A 19,445-nucleotide genomic window follows, 5' to 3' on the forward strand; every position below is an offset into this window, starting at 1 on the left:
CCTCTTCTTTTTAAATGTGTAATATTCTAATCCATGTGCACTTTTTTCAATGCAGTTTTTGACCACTTCATTTGTCTATTTATCTATTTATTACCATTATTATCGTCATTATTGTGTGTATGAATGCATGTGTGGAGAGATTGTTTTTAATGATATAATGACAATAAAAGGCATTTTATTCTATACGTGTGACATTCTGCAGATGGTGAAGACCAGTTGGGGGGGGCTGTGCCCAGTAGGCCTATTCAGTAATCCATCCATTCTTACAGTCTACATGGAAGTGAGGTAGAAAGAAACTAAAAGTCTTTAGTTTCTTAAAAAAAAAGATTTATTCATATAAAGATTTACAATATTTACTTTCTAATCAAATGTGAATTATTGTTAATATACTTTATATATCATTGCTTACATCATCGGTACAACTCTCTGCACCAAACATCATTCTGACGTGGCCCACTACGTCACACCAAGCACTCTAATACCTCAGTCCTGCTACAGTACCATGGCAACATTCAGTCGCACCAAATTCTTTTGGGATTTAATTTGGGTTAAATGAAACAGTAAGAAATGTGAAAAATGTATTAGGGTAATATTTAACGTCTTGTTTGGTGAAAAGAGTTGTAAGAAAAGGAGGTTGAACTGGTTGGAGGGGGACCTGGTGTATGCTGTGAAGCTGTGGTAGAGTATGTGACAGGTAGAAACAGAGCACCTGAGAGAACCAGATCTTTGCCCGACAAAACTGTAAAAAGCCACTGTTGATTTTACTCGAACCGACCAAACTGAAACACAACAGCGTTTAGGCTATTAATCCAACGAGACAATACATGTGTTACAGGCTTTCACAAACATTTGACAGAACCTTGAATTAAAACTTTGGTTATTAAGAACGTGGATTTGATAAATGCACTTTTGAATGAACACTGGTTAGAAAATAGTGTCAGGTGCTGATAGTCAAAAGTATGAAAACACAGCCTCGAGTGTACTAGTTATTCATCATGCAAGTGTGCCTGAAACACTGTTAGATGCGTGGCTGCGACACCTCATGCATAGATCCTTCAGCCGATGGTCTGCGTCATGGGAAGACATCAGATAGCTAGCAGATTGTCATTGCTGTGAGCAGCTCCACTGGACCAACCATTATTCATCATCATTATCTACAAGAGAGAGAAGAGAGAAGAAAGAGAACCATGTGGGGACAGATAATTAATTAGAGAGGCAGAGGCCATTGGTTCGAGGATGTCTCTTAATAAGAAATGACAAAAGAGAGGCAGATGACTTCAAATTGGCACAGAAATCGGTAGGGACATTTGTGGTTCCCAGATGATGTATCCTCATGACTTTGGTGATCCCATTTAACAGGAACAACAGGCATCAGAAGTGACCTAAAACCCACAGCAAAGTGATGGATAATGTGTGACTGTAGCCAATAGATCATACTGCATTACCACAGTACACGGGTTTGTTCTCTGTTAGATGCCTCAAAACACATGTCAAAATATACCAAGTGTTACTACTGTATGGACGGGGGCCATAAGATGCATCTTTCACAGACCGTGAGATAGGTCCTCAAGGGAGATATTTGACATTTATCATGCATTTCTTCAACTAAAGACAGTAAAAATAGAAAACAAAAAAGACTTGTGGAAAAGAGATGTTCAGTGAGAGAATTTATCTCAAGACTGCTCGCATCCTGAGGGAAATCTGTCAAACTTAAAATACTTCCCCCCCGCCCCTTATCTCTTTCTGTATCTGCTGTGGCCCCAGTCTGACAACCGACTCGGCACACAGAGAGAAGAAGCAGACAGCCAGCGTTAAGGGTGTGTTTCACATCCACTAAGTTTGACTTGGTTGCAATGTAAGAAAAGAGGATAGGATTTGAGAAATTAGATTAAAAAGGTCAAATAAATGCCCTAAAAAACAATGTACTGAGTAATACAAAAGTAATCCCTCTCAATCATCATTTCCACGCCCCACTAGAAGGGTTTGGGGGTGTCTGTATCTGCAGACACTGTGCTCTCTACCTGGATTTTCTCTTTCCTTTTTTATTTTCCTGTGTGCAGGATGTTTCTGGGTGGCAACAAAGAGACTCTGGGCCCCATGTGGGTGTGTAACCGCCAGTCAATAACAGTGTACAGGGTGTGCAGCCAGTTATTTCTCCCAAATGCGGCATTTCCCCCTCGGCGTCTCATATCTATGCATGTTTTACAGACACTCAGAAACAGACAGGATGAAGCCCTGCATTCACTGATAATCCAACAACGCGGCACCTTGCCACGGAGGAGTGGTTATGTTTATTTGCGCATTAGAATTTAACCGCTGCAAAACAACATGAGAAAAGCCTTCCATTCCCTTGGTTACTGCTTTGTTCGGCGCTCTCTCTCTACCTCCACTCTTTAGCTTGCTCGACCACCACTCCCTCTCTCTGGCCGTTGAGCCGGGAAGGAGAGGCGAACTCTGAACGGTGTGATTATAAACAGTAAAGCCATACCCACTACACATTCTACCTTTAGACACTCACTGTCCTCTGACACAGCTCTATGCTGTGGGACAACCATTGAGGACATTTCAATACTGTTGCTGACCAGAACAATTAAAAGAGATACACCTATGTTTCTGTGGTTTACACAAGCAACAGGAATGTCATGGAAAATGGCAAATAATAGAATAAAGAAGGAAGGAAAATAGGAACTCTAATCAGTGTCAGTCAAATTCAACAGAGAAGCACCATGCCTTTCAGAGACACAGTGGAAATGATCAACTAAGAACCAACTACCGTGACTAACCTTCTTGGTATGCGCCATCTGCCATCACTAGATGAAGGATGTTGGGATACAGATGTTGGTGCTCAGTTCCCAGAATGCTTAAGACAAAACTGGAGCCCAGGTCAATATTCTCATCTTCGTCTTCATGCATAGCCTTAAATGCGAAAAAAACAAAACATATGTCCAATCACTCTTTATGTAGCAGCATTTAGCGGTGCTAACATTTGAAAGATAAGTAATGTTTCATACCTTAATCTTATTGTAAGCCTCGATGAACTTCTCAAAGCCCATCTGCTGCTCCAGATTGAAGCGAAGTTCTTCCAGACGACTGAAGATGCTGTCATGATGCGCAGCCTCTCCGCCCTGGTCCTCTCCACTGCCATCTATAGGATGGTACAGCAGCATTTATCAGTTCTCATAATACTGTTAGACGTTGGGTCTTCATCACTCTGAAGATGCGTCGTTTCCAAAAACACTCCTATCTATTATTACACGGCCAGTTATTAAGAGCATGTATACTCTGACATTAATTATTCATTCTTTTTTTTACGAGCTGAAGTGGTTGGCAAGCTTCCTCCAAATAATCGTGTAGACTGAGAACCATGAGTATGTCACACAAAAGTGGTAAATGAATGTTTGTTCTTACATTAAAATAACTAATACTAACTGAATTTAAGTAGGGCTGCAAAGAGTAATCGATTAGTTGTCAACCAATAAGTTAATCGACAAGTATTTTGATAATTGATAAATTGGTTGGAGTTATTTTTTATGAAAAATAGAAAGATAATTCTCTGATTCCAGCGTCTTAAATGTGAATAGTTTTAAGTTTCTGCTCTCCTCTATGGTAGTAAGATGAATATATTTGAGTAGAGGACAAAGCAAGAAATTTGAGGACGTCATATTTGGCTTTTGGAAAACACTGATGGACATTTTTCACCATTTTATGACATTTTATAGACAAGTAATAGATGAATCAAGGAAATAACCAACATTATTATTATTATTAATCAACAATGAAAATAATCATTAATTGTTGCAGCCCTAAATTAAAATAGTTTACCAGCTTTTATTTCACCAACTCGTAATGTTCCTGGTACCTGACTGCCACTCCTCATTGAGCGGGCTGTTATTACTGTGGGTGCCCTCTCCCACACCGTTAGTGAGCAGCTCCTCTGCTTCCTCATCGCCAGGACTCCCATTAGAGCATTCCTCATCCTCATCATCCTCCTCCTCGCCTTCTTCTTCCTCCTCTTCCTCCTCCTCTTCCTCGTCGTCGTCATCTACAGCCATCTGATTGTTGTCCTGATCGATCTCAGCTGCTATCCTGTTGAACAGTACTTGGTTTTGGCCGTCTGGGCGGTTCCCATTAAAGTCTCCTGCACCAACCTCTGGAGTGTTCCTCATTAGGTCGCCCTCTTCTTGGAGCAGTCTCTCCATAGAGGCCCGAATGTCCCGCAGGTCTTCATCCTCATATGCACTAGGAAACAGGGAATATCATTGTTACACACAATTACATCAAATGGATGTTTTTTTTTTTTAATGATTAACACAAAACATACACTTTAGAACATCAACATATGCCCACCCCGCTTGATATATATACAAATTGTATATCACACTGGGCCTAACATGTAGGGCAGCAGTCTTCACTCATACCTTTTTAATGGGACATAAAAAACTATGATATCAAAATAATAATTGTTGACATATTCATATATTATGTTTTAATGTTAGATTGTGACACAGTGAATCCTTAAGCTTAACTGTATCTGTGGATGGCTACCTTATGGCTATCTAACTATAGGAACGTAAGCCTATCATCAATGCTGTGTAAAAAAATAAATAAATCATCTTTACAAATAATTGTATTCAAGTTTTTAACTATTGAACAATGATTTGGAGGCCCCCCATGCAGCAACTCTGAGGACCCCCTTAGGGTACCGGACTGTTGAATATCTATGTTCTAGTACTGTATATACATCCAACCTGGTAAACCATTTGTATGACATCTTTTCAAATACTGCAACTCTAGCCATCCACTCCTGGATTGACGGCAGCCCTTCATTCCTCCATCCTCTCAAAGAATCTGTCTGGCTCTCATTAAACTAGTCTGGACCCAGCTTCTTATGTGCTTATCCATCCCATTTAGGATGGACCCATTTCCCAGAACCAATAATCTTGGACTGACTGGAACCTGGGTCCCTGCAATCTGACATGGGTTATCATGTATCCTGGTCCAACATTCTTGGACCTTATCACAGGACCATAGGGCATGAAGTAATTGACCATCCTATGTCTTACATTTCCAACAATTTGATGCAATTGGCTGTATTCAAAGTTTCTTAGCTAAATGAAACCTTTGCCATTTTCTAATCTTGTCCCTCATGTCTAGAAAAAGATTGACAGAATCAGGGTAAAGCAAGATATCAGTCACCATTAAAATGACCAGCCATTTTTAGACTGCAGCAGCTTATGATTTGCCAACAAATCTGACAGTGTGACCCCCAAGCATGGTTTTGCTTTCAAGATCTCATCTGTGTTTGTCTTACTCTTCAGTCTCTGACTGGTCGTCATCTTTAGCTGCATCCTCCAGGTCCTCGATTTCCAGGTTGTCTGGGGCAACATTAGCGTCACTCGCCCCTGCAGAGTCCTGCTGAGGGCTGAAGAGACGACTGAGGTCCGGGAGAGAGCATGTCCGCAGCATCTGAGAGTACAATGCAAACAGAGAGACACGTTTAATACTTTGACGGGCTCAGACAGGAAGACTTGATTGAGCCAATTGAAAGACAAAAAAGTCAATTATACCATTATATCATTTATAGTAAGCAATAATCTAGTCTCGCTTTGCCAGACCCTTATCCAAAGAGCGATGAAGGAGAGTCTGGCTAGTCCACATAGCATTCAGGTATGGCAGGAAAGCGTGCTCCGGTTTAATGGCATTTATTTAAACCAATTGGTGCTAAGTTCTGCACAGAGCCGCTGCAAAATAGTCGTACAAGATAAAACTCAGATTCCAATCCACCGAATTTAAAATTCAAACACAAAGAAAGCGGAAGGAAAGGAGCTATGCAGCTCTTTAAGTGGAAATAATGTTGGGCTAGGTTCTGCAGATTCCATGGTCCCTGATGAAGGTTATGAAAGATATAGGTTGATGGATGCTCCTTCTGTTCTATCAGACCTACCCACTGCAGGTTCAGACCATGTGATTAATGGCTATGGCTTCATTCCAGAACCCTTCATTAATAAAGAAGACTGATTTCCTACCTAAAAATACCACATAAGTCTCGTCACACTAAGCACAAGAACAATTTCCTCAACCCATTCACATTAAACATAGCCTGGATGAACAGAAGCACACTTTCTGAATAAATCCAGATATCCATGTGGCTCACGCGCCTGATGTCAGGCTTTGCCCCCCCACTTCTGCTCTCTGTGTTCTCATTCTCAAAATCTGGTAAGAGCATATGATGTTTAACCATGTATCCCGTTCATTTAAATAGCTCATGTTACTGTATTGTGTGAACAGTTAACTTCATTGATTATTTTATCTGCAAATGTTTCACCAAAAAACAGGTTCCTTCCTGTGACTATTTTGCAGAGCCACTGTCGGTGCGTCCTGAAGACGATTGTGATTGGTTTAAAGAAATCCAAACAACCCAGAGTGTTTTTTTTCTTCTATCCCAGAATGTATGTGTGGTGTAGCCACACTTTACTGTGGAGATGACATCCTTTTGGATTGACTCGCAGACAACATTTCATCATTTGTCATAAGGGCCAGAGAAGAAGGTTGAGCTCCTCCTTCTTTTCTTCTCTGTAAAAACTAAAGCTGTTTACACAGAGCGGGGGAGATAGGTCTGCAATTGCGACATCAAGCATAGATCCCATGTGATGTCATTTCCTGTATAAAAACAAAACAAAGGCTCAGCCAGTAATCACCTTGGGGTTATTGGCGTCAAACATGCCCGTTGAGAGACCAATGAGGAGGGCGTTGTGGTGTTTGGAGCGCAGAGGGGAGACAGAGCGTGAGCGAGAGGCCAGAGAGGAGGAGGATTCATCCATGGAAGACTGGGCTGAGAGGAGTGCAAGGGCAGCAGTGCGTCGGTGGGCCGGGGAACACAACTTAATAAACATGGGCTCCTCACATTGTGTGAAACCTGGGAGACGGAGGCAAAGGGAAGATTTAATTAAGATAATAATCACGCTGAAAATAATAGTGTCTGTGACTCAGTAAACTGCAACCTCACCAGAAGATTCAGTTGGTTTCTCTGCACTTTTCTCAACCTCCTTAGTGCCTGCCAGTCTTGTACCACCCTCTGGTGGCCTATAAGAATAATACACTTTAGCTCCACAAACATCTATGATGTCTTTAAATGTAATAAAGAAACTGTTCACTCTAAGAAATATGGGTACAGCAAGTTTAAACTAAATATTGGGGTGAGTAAACAACAATTTTTATTTTGGTGTGTCTATATCTAATCTAAATAGAAAACAAAAGATGAACAGTCACATTGGCTGCTGGACTTCGTGCTCCCATGCCTGCTGCACACCAGCTGGGGGTTGTAAGGCCTGTTTAGGTGTCTCTTCCAAAACCAGGGACTCCATGTCTGCTGGATCTGGAAGAATTCAGACCAAACAGGATTGCATTATGCTTTAAAAATTATGGAGCTGAGATATTCATTCAATGTTGAGTTAAGTGACACACTAACCCTGAATCTCAGTGAGGTTGGGTGGCAGTGTCACTCTTTCTACAGCACTGGCCGCAGACGTTTCCTGATGCGAGGCCTCTGTGGAGTACACACTCTCCCTCTGGACCTCTGGACTTGGAACCACAGCAGGCGGTGTTGGCTTAGAAGGCAACGCTTCTTTAGGCGTCTTCAAAATCTCAGCTGCTGCTGTCAGGCTCGGCTTATCTAGGGAGAATATGGCTTCATTGGTAAGTGAATATACTTCTAGTACATCTTAACTATATATACACATTTTTTTAAGTAAAAATAAAACCATTTAAGAAAATAGACAGCACCGTGGCCCAATGGTTAGCACTGTGGCCTCATTGCAAGAACGCTTCTGGTGTTGTAATGCTGCCGTGCATCACCCAGGTGGGTGCTACACATTGGTGGTGTTAGAGAGTAGACTAACCAGGGCTGGAAAACTCTTCCCCCCAGGTGGTGACACTTTCCAGCTGCTGGGTGAGAGGCTGAAGCTCTGCTTCCTGAAGTAGTCTCAGAACCTGAGAGTCTGGACTCGCTCTCCACACCTTCCTAGGAGCTTCGTCCTGTAGCCTACCCATCTGTATAACTTCACCCACTGTTTGCTCTGAGACATCACACATAGAGAGAGAATTAGACTTACATTATTTTATGTGCACACCGCAGATGGTTGTGATTTTTCTGTGTTCTCGATCAAAGAGAAGGTAACTCACCGATGGTCCTGATGCATGTCTCCTCCAGAGTTTGTTGGGCTACAGAGAGGACAAGTGGAACTCCTCCTGCCTCCCACTTCTTCCTGTCTTCACCAGAGGATGGTCGATCTTCTAAAGACACTGAGGTAGCTGGTGGGGGGAGAGAAGCTGAGTAAAAATCTTCCAAAACTTTTAAATAGAAACACTAATTTTATAAATTCCTTGCAAAGCAAATTTAAAGTGAGCACAAAATTTCCACAGCACAACTGATTGCCTGTAGGTTTTCTTTATTATTACTAAAGTATCTATTTTAATTCTAAATCAACAAACGTTACAAAAGACTACACTATGAATATACCGTAAGTGTTCCTGCATGCACACAAAATGGTAAAAGAATAATATTGGAAATTGAGTTGCTAGTACACAGGGTTACAGAGTTGGCTGGACATACTTGCTGTGGTTATGGTTTCCTCTAAGGTTTGCTGAGCCACAGGAAGTACAGGCAGTTCTGCTGCATCCCACTTCTTCCGGTCTCCGTTTGAAGAGGGGCATTTCTCTGTGTTAGACTGGTTCTGGTGGGGAGCAGGAATTGGTTCTGCAGGGAGTGGCAGTGACTTCTCCAGCTCCTCCACTGGGCTCTGGGCTTTTAGGTTCTGGTTAAGTCTGCGTAGAATTTGCTTTTTCTCACTCTGTACCATGGGAAGCATTGAGTAGTATTATCTTTCTAAATACTGACTCAGGGAAGATTCAGAAATCCGGAAATTTTAGCACACTGTTTCTTTAATATACACACCTGGATGACATTATCAGTCTCAGGCTCGGCCAACATTTCTTTTAGTGGAGTAATCTGCCAAACACAAAACGCTAAATTGATATAGCTCAGAAGTGCATGAAATTATCATCAACATCAAACAATACTATGATGTAGGGTGTGATAGACTTTGTAAATGTATACTGACTGCTCCGACATTCTTCAGGGCAGCGGTCATGGATATTGCGGGGGTGGAGGGTTTGGTTGCAGGCAGGACTGGAGCTTTGGCAGCTGGGTCTGGCTGAGAGGGACTGGGCTGTGGAAGAGGACTGTCAGAGGTAGGCGATACTGCTGCTACTGCTGCCACCGCCGCTACGTTGCCTGCTGCCATGCCAACCTTCACCCCCCGAGCTGCAAGCTTAAACAATACACAATGGTCAAGATTAGACTCAATTAATGCACCACATATAACGTAGGAATGTACAAAGAATGATAGAGCTTACATGGTCCTCCCAGGCTCTCTTTTCTCTCTCAAATGCTTCTTTCCTCTTCTTTTCTAGTTGCTCTCTCAAAACAGCAGCACGTGCATTTGCTTGGGCCTGGCGGGTACATATACATATACACACACACATGCAAATGAAAAAAGAATGAGGCTATGTCCAACCATTTTTTTGGGCAATGAAAATAAGAGTTCCATTTAATTGCAGTCTATTTGAGAGGTGATAAAATGATTGCATCTCAGTTGGTGACTTAGTAGCATCTTATTAAGATAAATTAATAAATAATAAATAAATCCTGTCTCACTCAGATTTTACACTTTCTGCAGTTAGAGCAGAATGTATGTGTATGTATGAATATTAGCCTTGTTTTATTTTCTCTATACAGGTTTCCAGGTAATTGCAGAATTGATTATAGGTCTGTAACTGCCTACAGGGCTCATGTTGGGCGAGCATCAAGCTACATCTCTGACCTTCTAATCCTGATTAAAAACAACCAGAAGTCACAGGCTCAGGTAGCGTGGAAGGGAGCTGTTGGCCTTTTTAAAATCCAGGAGAGATTGAAAAACATCATCTTTCTCTTTTGTCATTAGCTGCTCAATTGTGTCATGTGTCACTGGTTTAACTATGTTCTTTTTGATATCATCTAAATGTTGCATATTGTGAAATGTCTTATTTTCCAGACAGACTCACTTTTAAAGCTTCTATCTTCTTTCTCCTGAGCTCTGCTTCCTCGCTCGACTCCTGGCTGTCAGAACCATCACTGTCATACTGAAACACACACCAACAGCAGCCAGGAGATGAAATGTTGAGAGAACTGAAAACACTCATTAAAAAGGTGCTCTGAGAGTGGAGGACTGTACCTTCTCTCCTCTGAGTCTGGCTTTGATCTGCTGACGCTCATTGAAGTTCTGCAAGCGGATCTGCCTCAGTCTCGACAAGTACTCCTGCGAGCAAATACAGAAATTACACAGACACACACAGAGAGACAAAGCATAGAGTAAAGCATTGATAACTGTGGTCACAATCTTACAAAAACAATATCGCACATACAGGGAGCACTTATAACAGACAAAGTATTACTTAAAACACAATATGATGATAGCATATGTACATGAACACATTTAGTCAGATTAAAAATAACACATTTTTTTGCAGTTAACAATAAAGATGCATATATTTATACGTACTCCATTCAAAGCAAAAAAAGCTGCAATACACAACTCAAAACAGAGGTGGTGTGGCTATTTGAAATGGGACATTATGCACAATAAACAAACAAAAACAATAGTTATATATTGTTGTGAATAACAACAGCCATTATTGGGAGGCAAATGAAAAGTTACAAATGGAACAGCTCACTGGACAATGGAACACCATGCAATGTGCAAGGAGTGGGCATGGGGTTGAGCTGCTGGGTTGAATTATGGGTGTCAAGGGAGTTTTGTGCAGATATATGAAGGACGACGAGCCAAGCCAGACGTGCTATGAGTGAGGTGTAATGTGAGGCTGGGCATTCAGGCCTGGGCTCCTACCTCCTCCTCTTTGTTGGCTTTGGGTCTCCTGCACCGAATCGAACCAGCCCGGCTTCCATAGATTGCTGCCAGGTTTTGACGAGTACCCTGTTTACCGTTCAATTTAACCACATTTATAAAAAAAAAAAAAAAAAAAAAAAAAAAAAAAAAAAAAAAAAGATTGTAGCCCCTAACATCTAACTGCAACAACATGAGCTGGGGCCAGGAGGTAAACCTGCATTGATCAATATTTTTAAATAAACATTGAATCAAATCACTTCATGTAAATTGAAAGGAGGCATTCATAATAATGAACCCACAGATAATGATCACCCACCTCTGCAGCTCTACATAGTATTTTAATCCATTGTTTTGGTTTTACAGCGTAAAGATTAACTCATGATTTAGTCTCACTACTCTCATCAACCCCGTTTCCTGCAGGCAATGGAGTACTCAACTTAGACTCGCGCATTGATGACTTGGTCTTAGACACGAATTTGAGGATTTATGAAATAGGACTCGAAACTTAGATGAAGTTTCTGACTATTTTTATTTTTATTTTATTTTATTTTTTTTAATTTGTCAAGTCGCTATTCTCTGGACTCATGATTTGACTCAAAATAGAACTCAGGTAATGGTGACTAGACTCGGACACAAGTCTGATTCAAACACTGGGGACCCGAGACTTGACTCAAACTCGACAGTTGGTGATTCGACTACAACACTGCCTGCAGCATATGGCAGCTGGTAACCTTCGAGCAATAACTCTGCCCAGCACCATACAGCAGACAGTTAAAGTTAGCAGCTAGCCGGTGGAGAAAGTCAACCATCTAGTGAGCTGAAAACCACAAATTCTTTCTCAGGGGTTGGTAAAGAGTAAGCCGAGCCAGAACACATTGGACTTAAATGTACTGTATAAGTAACATATAATATAGAAAACACAATTTCAGTGGGACAATCATGTTGCTTGATGTCTGCTGAATGTCAGTTTTTGCAAACACATTTGCTACAACATTAAAGTGGCGAGAAATTGTCAGGGACATCTCTCTGTCAGCTTCTTCTGAGGTTCTTCTGCCCCGTAGTGGCCGAAAATCTATTAATGCAGTTTTACAAACAAAAAAACTCGGGCAAAAATGGGCACCTGGATAGCTCACCTGGTAGAGCGCGCGCCCATGTAATTAGTCCTTTACACAGCAATTGCATGTTCAACTCTGACCTGCAGCTCTTTGCTGCATGTCATTTTCCATCTCTCTCCCGGTTCATGTCTAAGCTGTTCTACCGGAAATAAAAGCCTAAAACTAAACTACACTAAAACTCCTCTCAGCTACTCCATTACTTTGGCTCAATGCTACTCAGGTAAATAAAACAGGTTTGTGTGAGCTCATGGTGAGAGCAGGCTGTTTATACAGTAGTTGTACATGGGATTGACAGTGAGAGCTGTCAACCTTACAAAAGCAGCAAACCAAAACAATGAGCTGAAACTTGGCTGATGCTCAGTGGGTTTGGCAGTACGAGCAACCATTTACCGATCTGATTCAGTCAGTGTTCAATGGAGCTTGAAGATTTAAATTTGCTAGAGATACATCAGTGTCATCTTTCATACCCAGCATAGGAGGGGTTGTAACTTTGATACAAAAGGTTCCGTATTTCAGAAAAAGGACTAAAAATACTTAATAGTAGGGGAGTTGAAATTAATCACTGCATGGATGCATTGCAATGCTATATTCGCTTATTGCCTACTGATGTTACTTGTTGATTTTCCGTTTGCTGCTTTTTTGTTTTTGCCTTTTGTCTGTTGTCTGCTGTGTTCAGACTCCACTACATTCAGGAAGTGACTTTTTTAAGAGCAGATGCAATAAAAAGGAAAAATCTTATATACAGTATCTGACTGCTTGAATTTGTTGATGAAAACAACGTGTAGCAATTTATTATAATATTTAGGAGGTGATCCACCAATGCATCGGGATATTGTATCGTTGACAAGATAATCAAAATCGAATTGAATTGTGAGACCAGTGAAGATTCACACCCCGGCTCAAAAAGGTTACCCTTAAAAATCACAGTATAAGTCAAACCACGTACCAGCTGTCCCTCAGCGCGAACTTTGTTGAGCATGGCTTCTCTCTTCCGCTGTAAAAACTCCTCAACCTGATAGGCTCGTCCAGCAGCCGCATGACCACGCGGCCTGAAAACAGAATGCAGTATTTACTACTACTTTCCACACTACAAAAAGCACAAGGATGTAGCGTTTGAATCCAGATGTGTAGGGTCACATCATGTGTAGGGTATTAACTGATTGGGAAGAAGCTTCTTGACTGACCTACTAACATGAGCTGGTTTAGAAACGTGCTGCAGCCTCTGCAGTTCCCTCTTGATTACATCGGGGTTTAGGAGTCGAGCATGGCCATTGGGCAGCACTGGGCCAGCAGCAGCCGGTACACCTCTTACACACAGAGGCAATGCCATTAAAACTATTATTTAACACACCTAAATCCCCTTAAATACAAAGACATGTAAACATACCGAATGGGACTGCCTGGTCCCGCTGAGGATCCCTCTCTGCTGATGACTTTAGGCTGCGGTTTAGCCATTTGGTCCAGAGCAGCGTGGTAGTGTTCGTATGGGGTTTTACTTGGAAGACAGGCTGGAGTAGGACCCTGAACAGAGCTTGGGACAGCCCTCTTTCCAGCACCAACAAAACACTGAGTTAAGGGGACAAAAGGGTGGTGTGAGTCTGAAGCATGAGCAACTGATTTGTAATGTTACAATAATGCAATCATAAAATGTGGAAATACACTGAATGTAAAAGATGGCATAAGTAACATTTTGTATCATAAAAAAAGGTAATGGGCATCAATTACCTTCCTCTCTGGGCTGCTGCCTCCACTAGAACTCAAAACATGCTTCCAGCCTTGTTCTCTGGCTTGGTTTATACGATTGATCTGTTATAGATCACAGGATCATCAGTTTTTCAATAATTGAATTGGCACATAAAAAGAAGAGAAATATACTATACCCACGAGGAGCCACTTTAACACCTACCTTTTCCTTTTCATATCTCTTCATTTGCTCCGCTTTCAACAGGAACATCTAAAAGGTAACACAGTTGTAACACTTTCAGTAGTTTCCTTATCTTTTAGAAACTTTACAGGAGGGACGTAACAGTGCACCCACCTGCTCTCTCTGTTTTCGTTCTCTCTCAATCAGCTCCATCCTTTTCTTTCGGATGCCATCCTGCAGCATGAGGCAGAAGCATCTCAATCAAAAAGAGACATCTTAAAGAAACGCACTTTGAGGCAAGAGACAGCAGGACTGCTCTGTCACTGGGCAGGTAGGTGAGGAGGGAAATGTTGGTTAACAGAGAAAGCTAAATCAGGCAGAACACTCCGTATGGGCCGTTAGCAGAAAACAGGTGAATGTAGGGATCAAGCGTAATGAGAGCGAGGAAGGAAAAACTGAAATGCTGGTAGGAAGGGACCTTAATGTGTGAGTAAATGGGGAGAGAAAAAGGATTACATTTGAGTCATGAGGCGCTCCGAGCTGTACCTCATGTTTTTTCCTCTCTTGCTCCACTTGACTCACTCTTCTCTGGGGGGCTGCTGGGAGAGGGGCCTAAGCAACATATGACACTGAGGTTCAGGGGTTGCAAACACACAATGGTGTACACAACACACACACACACACGCACGCACAGCTCAACATCAAATAAAGCTTCTTTTTTTTCTACACACAGAGCACACAAAAAGTCATAAGTGAAGCTCAAAAATCACAGCAACTTGACATCTACTGACCCTACTAACCGCTTTATGCTTTACAGCTAGTTTCCTCTCTGCAGGCTTTTTGGCTGCATCAGACACTTTCCTCACAGTTAAAGGCACTCCATATTTGCTGGCTGGTTTGGTTATCTTCTGGGCTGGGGTGAGTGGTATGGAACCAGGGGCAGGACGCTTAGCTAGTTGCACAAGTAAAAAATCTTTAAACATTTATCCAAGTCAGTATTCAACAGCAAATACAATAGGCAATGCAAATGAATAAACAAGACATCATTATATTAGTGAGGTCTACTCAGTGGTCTCCACAGGATATCATTTAAAGGAACATTTTATCAGGAAAGTTCAATTCCATGTTATTCACCCTATAGATGAAATGCACTTAGCGTTTCAAACCTCTGGCCAGCATTGCCCCGACAAAGCATTATATTAGGAGCATGAAATGAATGTAGGCTTAGTACAACCACTTTAAATTTGTCACCTATGTGATACCTATGTCATGGAGTGGAATTAAAAGGCAAAGTAAAAGAAACAGTTTAAGTTCTATTCATGCGTCTCTTTGTTCATTGTTCACTCTCTCCAAATGTATGTCAAAGAATAATTTGAGTATTTTTATAGTAAAAATACCTCTCTTTTCCTATCCGTAGGGCAACTAGCTAACTCCGCCCATCATACTGTATAAAACCACACTTCAGTTAGCTCATGATATCATAGTAGAATGAGTGTGTTTGGATATTAGTCTGTGTACATTTCCAAAAGAGTTGTTTAGATCTAGGTTATTAATTTCTCCCATATTCCTCCCTATCGTCTTCTGATTTAAGAATGCTGGTGAGGGAGGTGTGGGTTGAGGCACAGCTTTGCATCCCTTCTTATGAGCTACACTTAAGCTTTTAAGTCATCCAATAAAAATCAGAACCACTGCAACAAAGCCCTCTCGTAACTATATCCCATTCATTTGCTAAAAGCTATAGATGCTCTAACTGTTGTTTAACTTGGATTTACTAATTTGAACTCATTGAACATAATAGTTGGGTTAAAGCCCCTATGTGTAATATTTTTGTTGAATTACTCCTAGTGGTACTAGCTAAAAAGAAACTGTAGCAAACAGCATTGCACAAAGTTAAGCATTTTAGAGTTTTTCCATTGGCCCCTACCAAGTCTTTAGCCTCACGGCACAGGATAGCCGTGCTGAGCCATGCTGCTGTGGTCCTGCTCAGTAGCACGGCCGGCCACAAACAACTGTGACGGTCTTCTCCCCTTAGCTGTGTCCTCTGCAGCTAAACTCAAGTGTGTCTGTGATGGAGACTCAATAGAAAGTTCTGTTTTTAAAAGTATCTCCGTTTTCAGCTTGGAGTACTTCTGTCATCCACCTGAATCTCTCTGGTTCCTGTTTGCATTTTCAGATATGCTGCTACTGCTACTACTACTACTACTACTACCTCCCCAATTAGGGAATAACCCCATTTGCTTACCTTGTGCCCCCTGCACCACGCCCACTTTAGGCTGCTTGTGAAGAAAAGTATGGCAGAATTCCTGAGCAATGATCTGGAATCAGTAGAGAAAATGTTTTTGTTTTTTTAATTGAACACAGTGTGGTTAATGCAAATAATTCAGTGTGTAAGACACCTGTGTGCTTTACCTGTGGTGTGAGGAACCTCTCTATCCTACAGGCCAGGAAAGGTTTGTCCAGTATGCTGCTGACTGAGGGCCTCTCTCTCGGGCTGCGTTTGAACAGCAGTCCCAAGAGAGAGCGCAGTTCTTGGGAGTAGTGAACAGACACGGGAGGGTATGAGCCACGGATGATCTTCAGAACTAGGTTCTTCATGTTGCCAGCCTCAAACTGAGCAGAAATACATGTAAAACACTTCAATAGTCACTGAGGACAATCATACTCAATCTTAGGCAACAATAGATCAAAAGCAGGGTTTTTTTAGGGAGTGGTTGAGACTATAAAGAGTTACAGATTTGATTATGAGACTCTCAGGAGAAATTAATTTGCTCTTGAAACTTAGTTGGCCAACTGTTATACATACAGTACATACAGGGAGGAGATCAAAGCATGTGAAAGAGCATTGCAATGCTGCGTAGGATACATTACATCTACATTAATTAGTAAACAGCTCACACACAGAATACTTACTGCATGCTTTAGAGTGCACATTTCATATAGGACACACCCTAGGGCCCAAATATCACTGCAGAGGGAGGGAAAGTTGTGAAAGTGAGAGGAGAGAGCACACAAAGGGACAGGCAGGGATAAATTCTGGGGCAGCTTTACATTCATGGAATAAAGTATTAACAGTCACTTGCAATGCTTTTTATTATCATTAAATGGAAGGAAAAAAGGATTTTAACAATGCTGAGAAAACTTCACGTGGGACATTGATATACTGCTACATTTACTTCATTGGTTGCAACTAAAGTGGATTAGATTACATGCATTGTTAAAATAGTAAAAAGGAAATCAATACTAGCTTCCTGATGTAGCTACAAACAAGCAGGTTCACTCAATTAAGAGGAGACATGATACCTTTACATCACCCAGAAGTCGATAGCTAATCCTGCATGACTCACAATTTGGTGGGACAGAATTTGGATTGCAAATTCCCCTGGATTATTATTAAATATTCATATGCACCACAAGTGAGACAAACACAAAAAAATGGTATTCCACAACATCAAGTAAATACCTTTTGTTGTTGTACGGTTTATTTTCGCAGATTTCTGGTGATAGGTAATATGGTGTGCCGATACATGTTCTTGCCAGTTCTACAGTGCTGAAAATGAGAAGAGAACAAAAAGAAAAATTTGATTGTGCTTAACTATTTCCAAATCTTGGTTTTGTAGATATCTGCAAATCTATTCAGATGAAATTTCACATACCTGTTCAACACCCGTGCAATTCCAAAGTCTCCAAGCTGTACAGTCCCAGCTTTTGTCAAAAATATGTTCTAAAAATATATTATGAAAATACAAGTAAATAAGGCAATACATGACAAGTGAACAAATTCTAATTACTGAGGGAAGATCTTGTAATGCATGAAGCAATACCTGTGATTTGATGTCCCTGTGGAGGATTTTACGATCATGCACATGCTTCAGTGCCAGGCAAATCTGCACAAACCAATCCAAGATCTAGGAAAGGGAGAAGATGATACATCATACAGCATCAGCTTCCTACAGTATACACACATCATTTGTTATGGCTGAACAACCCAAGGAAAAAAACATTAACAGTCTAAATACATTTTCAAAAAAAGAGGATAAAGATATATAACAGCACCAGTAAATATGATCAATTCAATCCACATGTGCATGCCTGTGTCAAATAACAAGTGGCTTACTTGCTCTTCTGAGAACAGTACTCCTTTCTGAGAGTTGATCTTCTTGAAGAGGTCTCCACCCTCACAGTAATCCATCACGATGTACAGGCAGCCCCCCTCTAAAAACAGTTGTATATGACATTCAGAAAAGGACTAACAGCTTATGTTGTGTCCATCTGGATATAATTGCACAATATTAAATTCAGTGGTTCTTTCACCTAACGGCTAATATCTGTGGATTGTGAGAATACCTTCAAAAGACTCCTTGTACTGGACAATGTTGGGATGACTCATGTTGGCAAGAACAGCAACCTCTTTCCGAGATTCCTGCCTCTCTTTACTTGGCATCTGTCAGAAAAAAAGGAACAAAGACTGCAGGGATGGAGCAAGGTAGCACAAGAGAGCTCACTTAACAGTGACATGTGAAGCTTGTGTAACATTATGCATAGTATCTTACTGCAGATATGCCAATCTCCTTGATGACATATTGGCGTCCATCTTCTTTGGATTTGACTAGGATGGCCTTTCCAAACGAACCTTCCCCAATTTTCTTCACCTTTTCGTACTTGTCCATGTCAGTGGAGTGACTGGCTCCTCATGCTGGGTCTGCAAAGAAATCAAGGAACATAGCGTTATTGCAAAGCTCTGCTGAGTCTGGGGCTCATTAGGCTTTGATCATACAGCTAAGGGTTAAATGTCGATAGTTTTGTAATGTTGTTAACTTTGGTAATCATGATTGCGTGTTGTAATTTAAATAGACAGTAATGTGTCTGAAAGAAAAGCATCTCTTTTCTCACACGGGCTGGGATGCTGTGAGACAACACACGACTGGTAGTAATACTAATAGCTAACGTTACCGTTTAGCTAGACGACAAGTCCAGCCGTCATAGCCACCCTGCATAAAAAATACGCGCTGTCAGTGTACGCAACACTGAGTAACACAATTATCGTAGTTAGCTCACTAGGTTGCAGTATGAAAATTATATCAGGTGGCTAATACCTGGCTTACCATTAGTCTTTCTCTTTTTCGCTGTTGTCTCACAGAGATTGTGATACTTGCTACTGCCCTCACGCGCTCTGTCAAACTACAGCTCTCCCTTTCTTGCATTCTCATTGGTCACATTCCCATTTCTCGATCGTGAATTGGTTTGTACAACTGTCCATCATTTTTCAGGGTTAATGACGGTCGTAGTCTCCGCCCCAATGGTACCGTTGCTGTGGACATTTTCCATAGCAACCACAAGCCAGTCGTGGAAGTGTAGCGACCATGGTAGCCTATGCATTAACCCTTTAACCCAACCAAATACACTTAACATGTAGTTTTGGTAGAGCGGTTTGCACTTTGTTCTGCCAACGTTTGTATTCCAAAACATATATATATTTACTTAAATAATTACTAATGGATATAAGCAGTCTTATAGCTAAAAGTA

At 41.3% G+C, this 19,445-nt stretch overlaps 1 protein-coding gene across 5 annotated transcripts; it reads right to left on the minus strand.

Moving 5' to 3' along the window:
* Positions 1-684: 684 nt before the first annotated feature.
* On the minus strand, positions 685-19,233 carry nek1 (NIMA-related kinase 1). 5 transcript variants are annotated; one of them, XM_032526252.1, is made up of 36 exons: positions 19,025-19,233; positions 18,473-18,621; positions 18,267-18,363; positions 18,037-18,134; positions 17,744-17,827; positions 17,576-17,643; positions 17,383-17,469; positions 16,833-16,887; positions 16,332-16,532; positions 16,165-16,237; positions 14,723-14,874; positions 14,469-14,534; positions 14,097-14,156; positions 13,965-14,012; positions 13,784-13,864; positions 13,446-13,624; positions 13,243-13,365; positions 13,005-13,107; positions 10,944-11,030; positions 10,272-10,355; positions 10,102-10,179; positions 9,415-9,510; positions 9,120-9,329; positions 8,954-9,007; positions 8,612-8,849; positions 8,182-8,310; positions 7,899-8,075; positions 7,469-7,672; positions 7,270-7,375; positions 7,007-7,083; positions 6,699-6,916; positions 5,312-5,466; positions 3,860-4,239; positions 3,012-3,145; positions 2,784-2,916; positions 685-1,154 (listed from the first exon to the last, which is right to left on the minus strand). In XM_032526252.1, the coding sequence occupies exons 2-36, from the start codon at positions 18,587-18,589 to the stop codon at positions 1,138-1,140; spliced, it is 4,269 nt and encodes a 1,422-aa protein (XP_032382143.1). In that variant the 5' UTR covers positions 18,590-18,621; positions 19,025-19,233; the 3' UTR covers positions 685-1,137. The 5 variants fall into 5 exon arrangements, with proteins under 5 accessions (XP_032382143.1, XP_032382142.1, XP_032382144.1 ...); XM_032526251.1 differs by having other exon boundaries at positions 14,714-14,874; XM_032526253.1 differs by lacking the exon at positions 14,469-14,534.
* Between the last annotated feature and the right edge of the window lie 212 nt (positions 19,234-19,445).

Source organism: Etheostoma spectabile, chromosome 9 (assembly GCF_008692095.1).
Source record: "Etheostoma spectabile isolate EspeVRDwgs_2016 chromosome 9, UIUC_Espe_1.0, whole genome shotgun sequence".
Lineage (NCBI taxonomy): Eukaryota > Metazoa > Chordata > Actinopteri > Perciformes > Percidae > Etheostoma > Etheostoma spectabile.

Coding starts and splice junctions, on each gene's coding strand:
- nek1 (XM_032526251.1), bottom strand. CDS start 18,589: ATGGACAAGTACGAAAAGGTGAAGAAAATTGGGGAAGGTTCGTTTGGA. Junction 8,311..8,611: donor GGAAACCATAACCACAGCAA/GTATGTCCAGCC, acceptor TCCCCCCACCAG/CTACCTCAGTGTCTTTAGAA. Junction 4,240..5,311: donor GACCAGTCAGAGACTGAAGA/GTAAGACAAACA, acceptor CCTGTTTCCTAG/TGCATATGAGGATGAAGACC.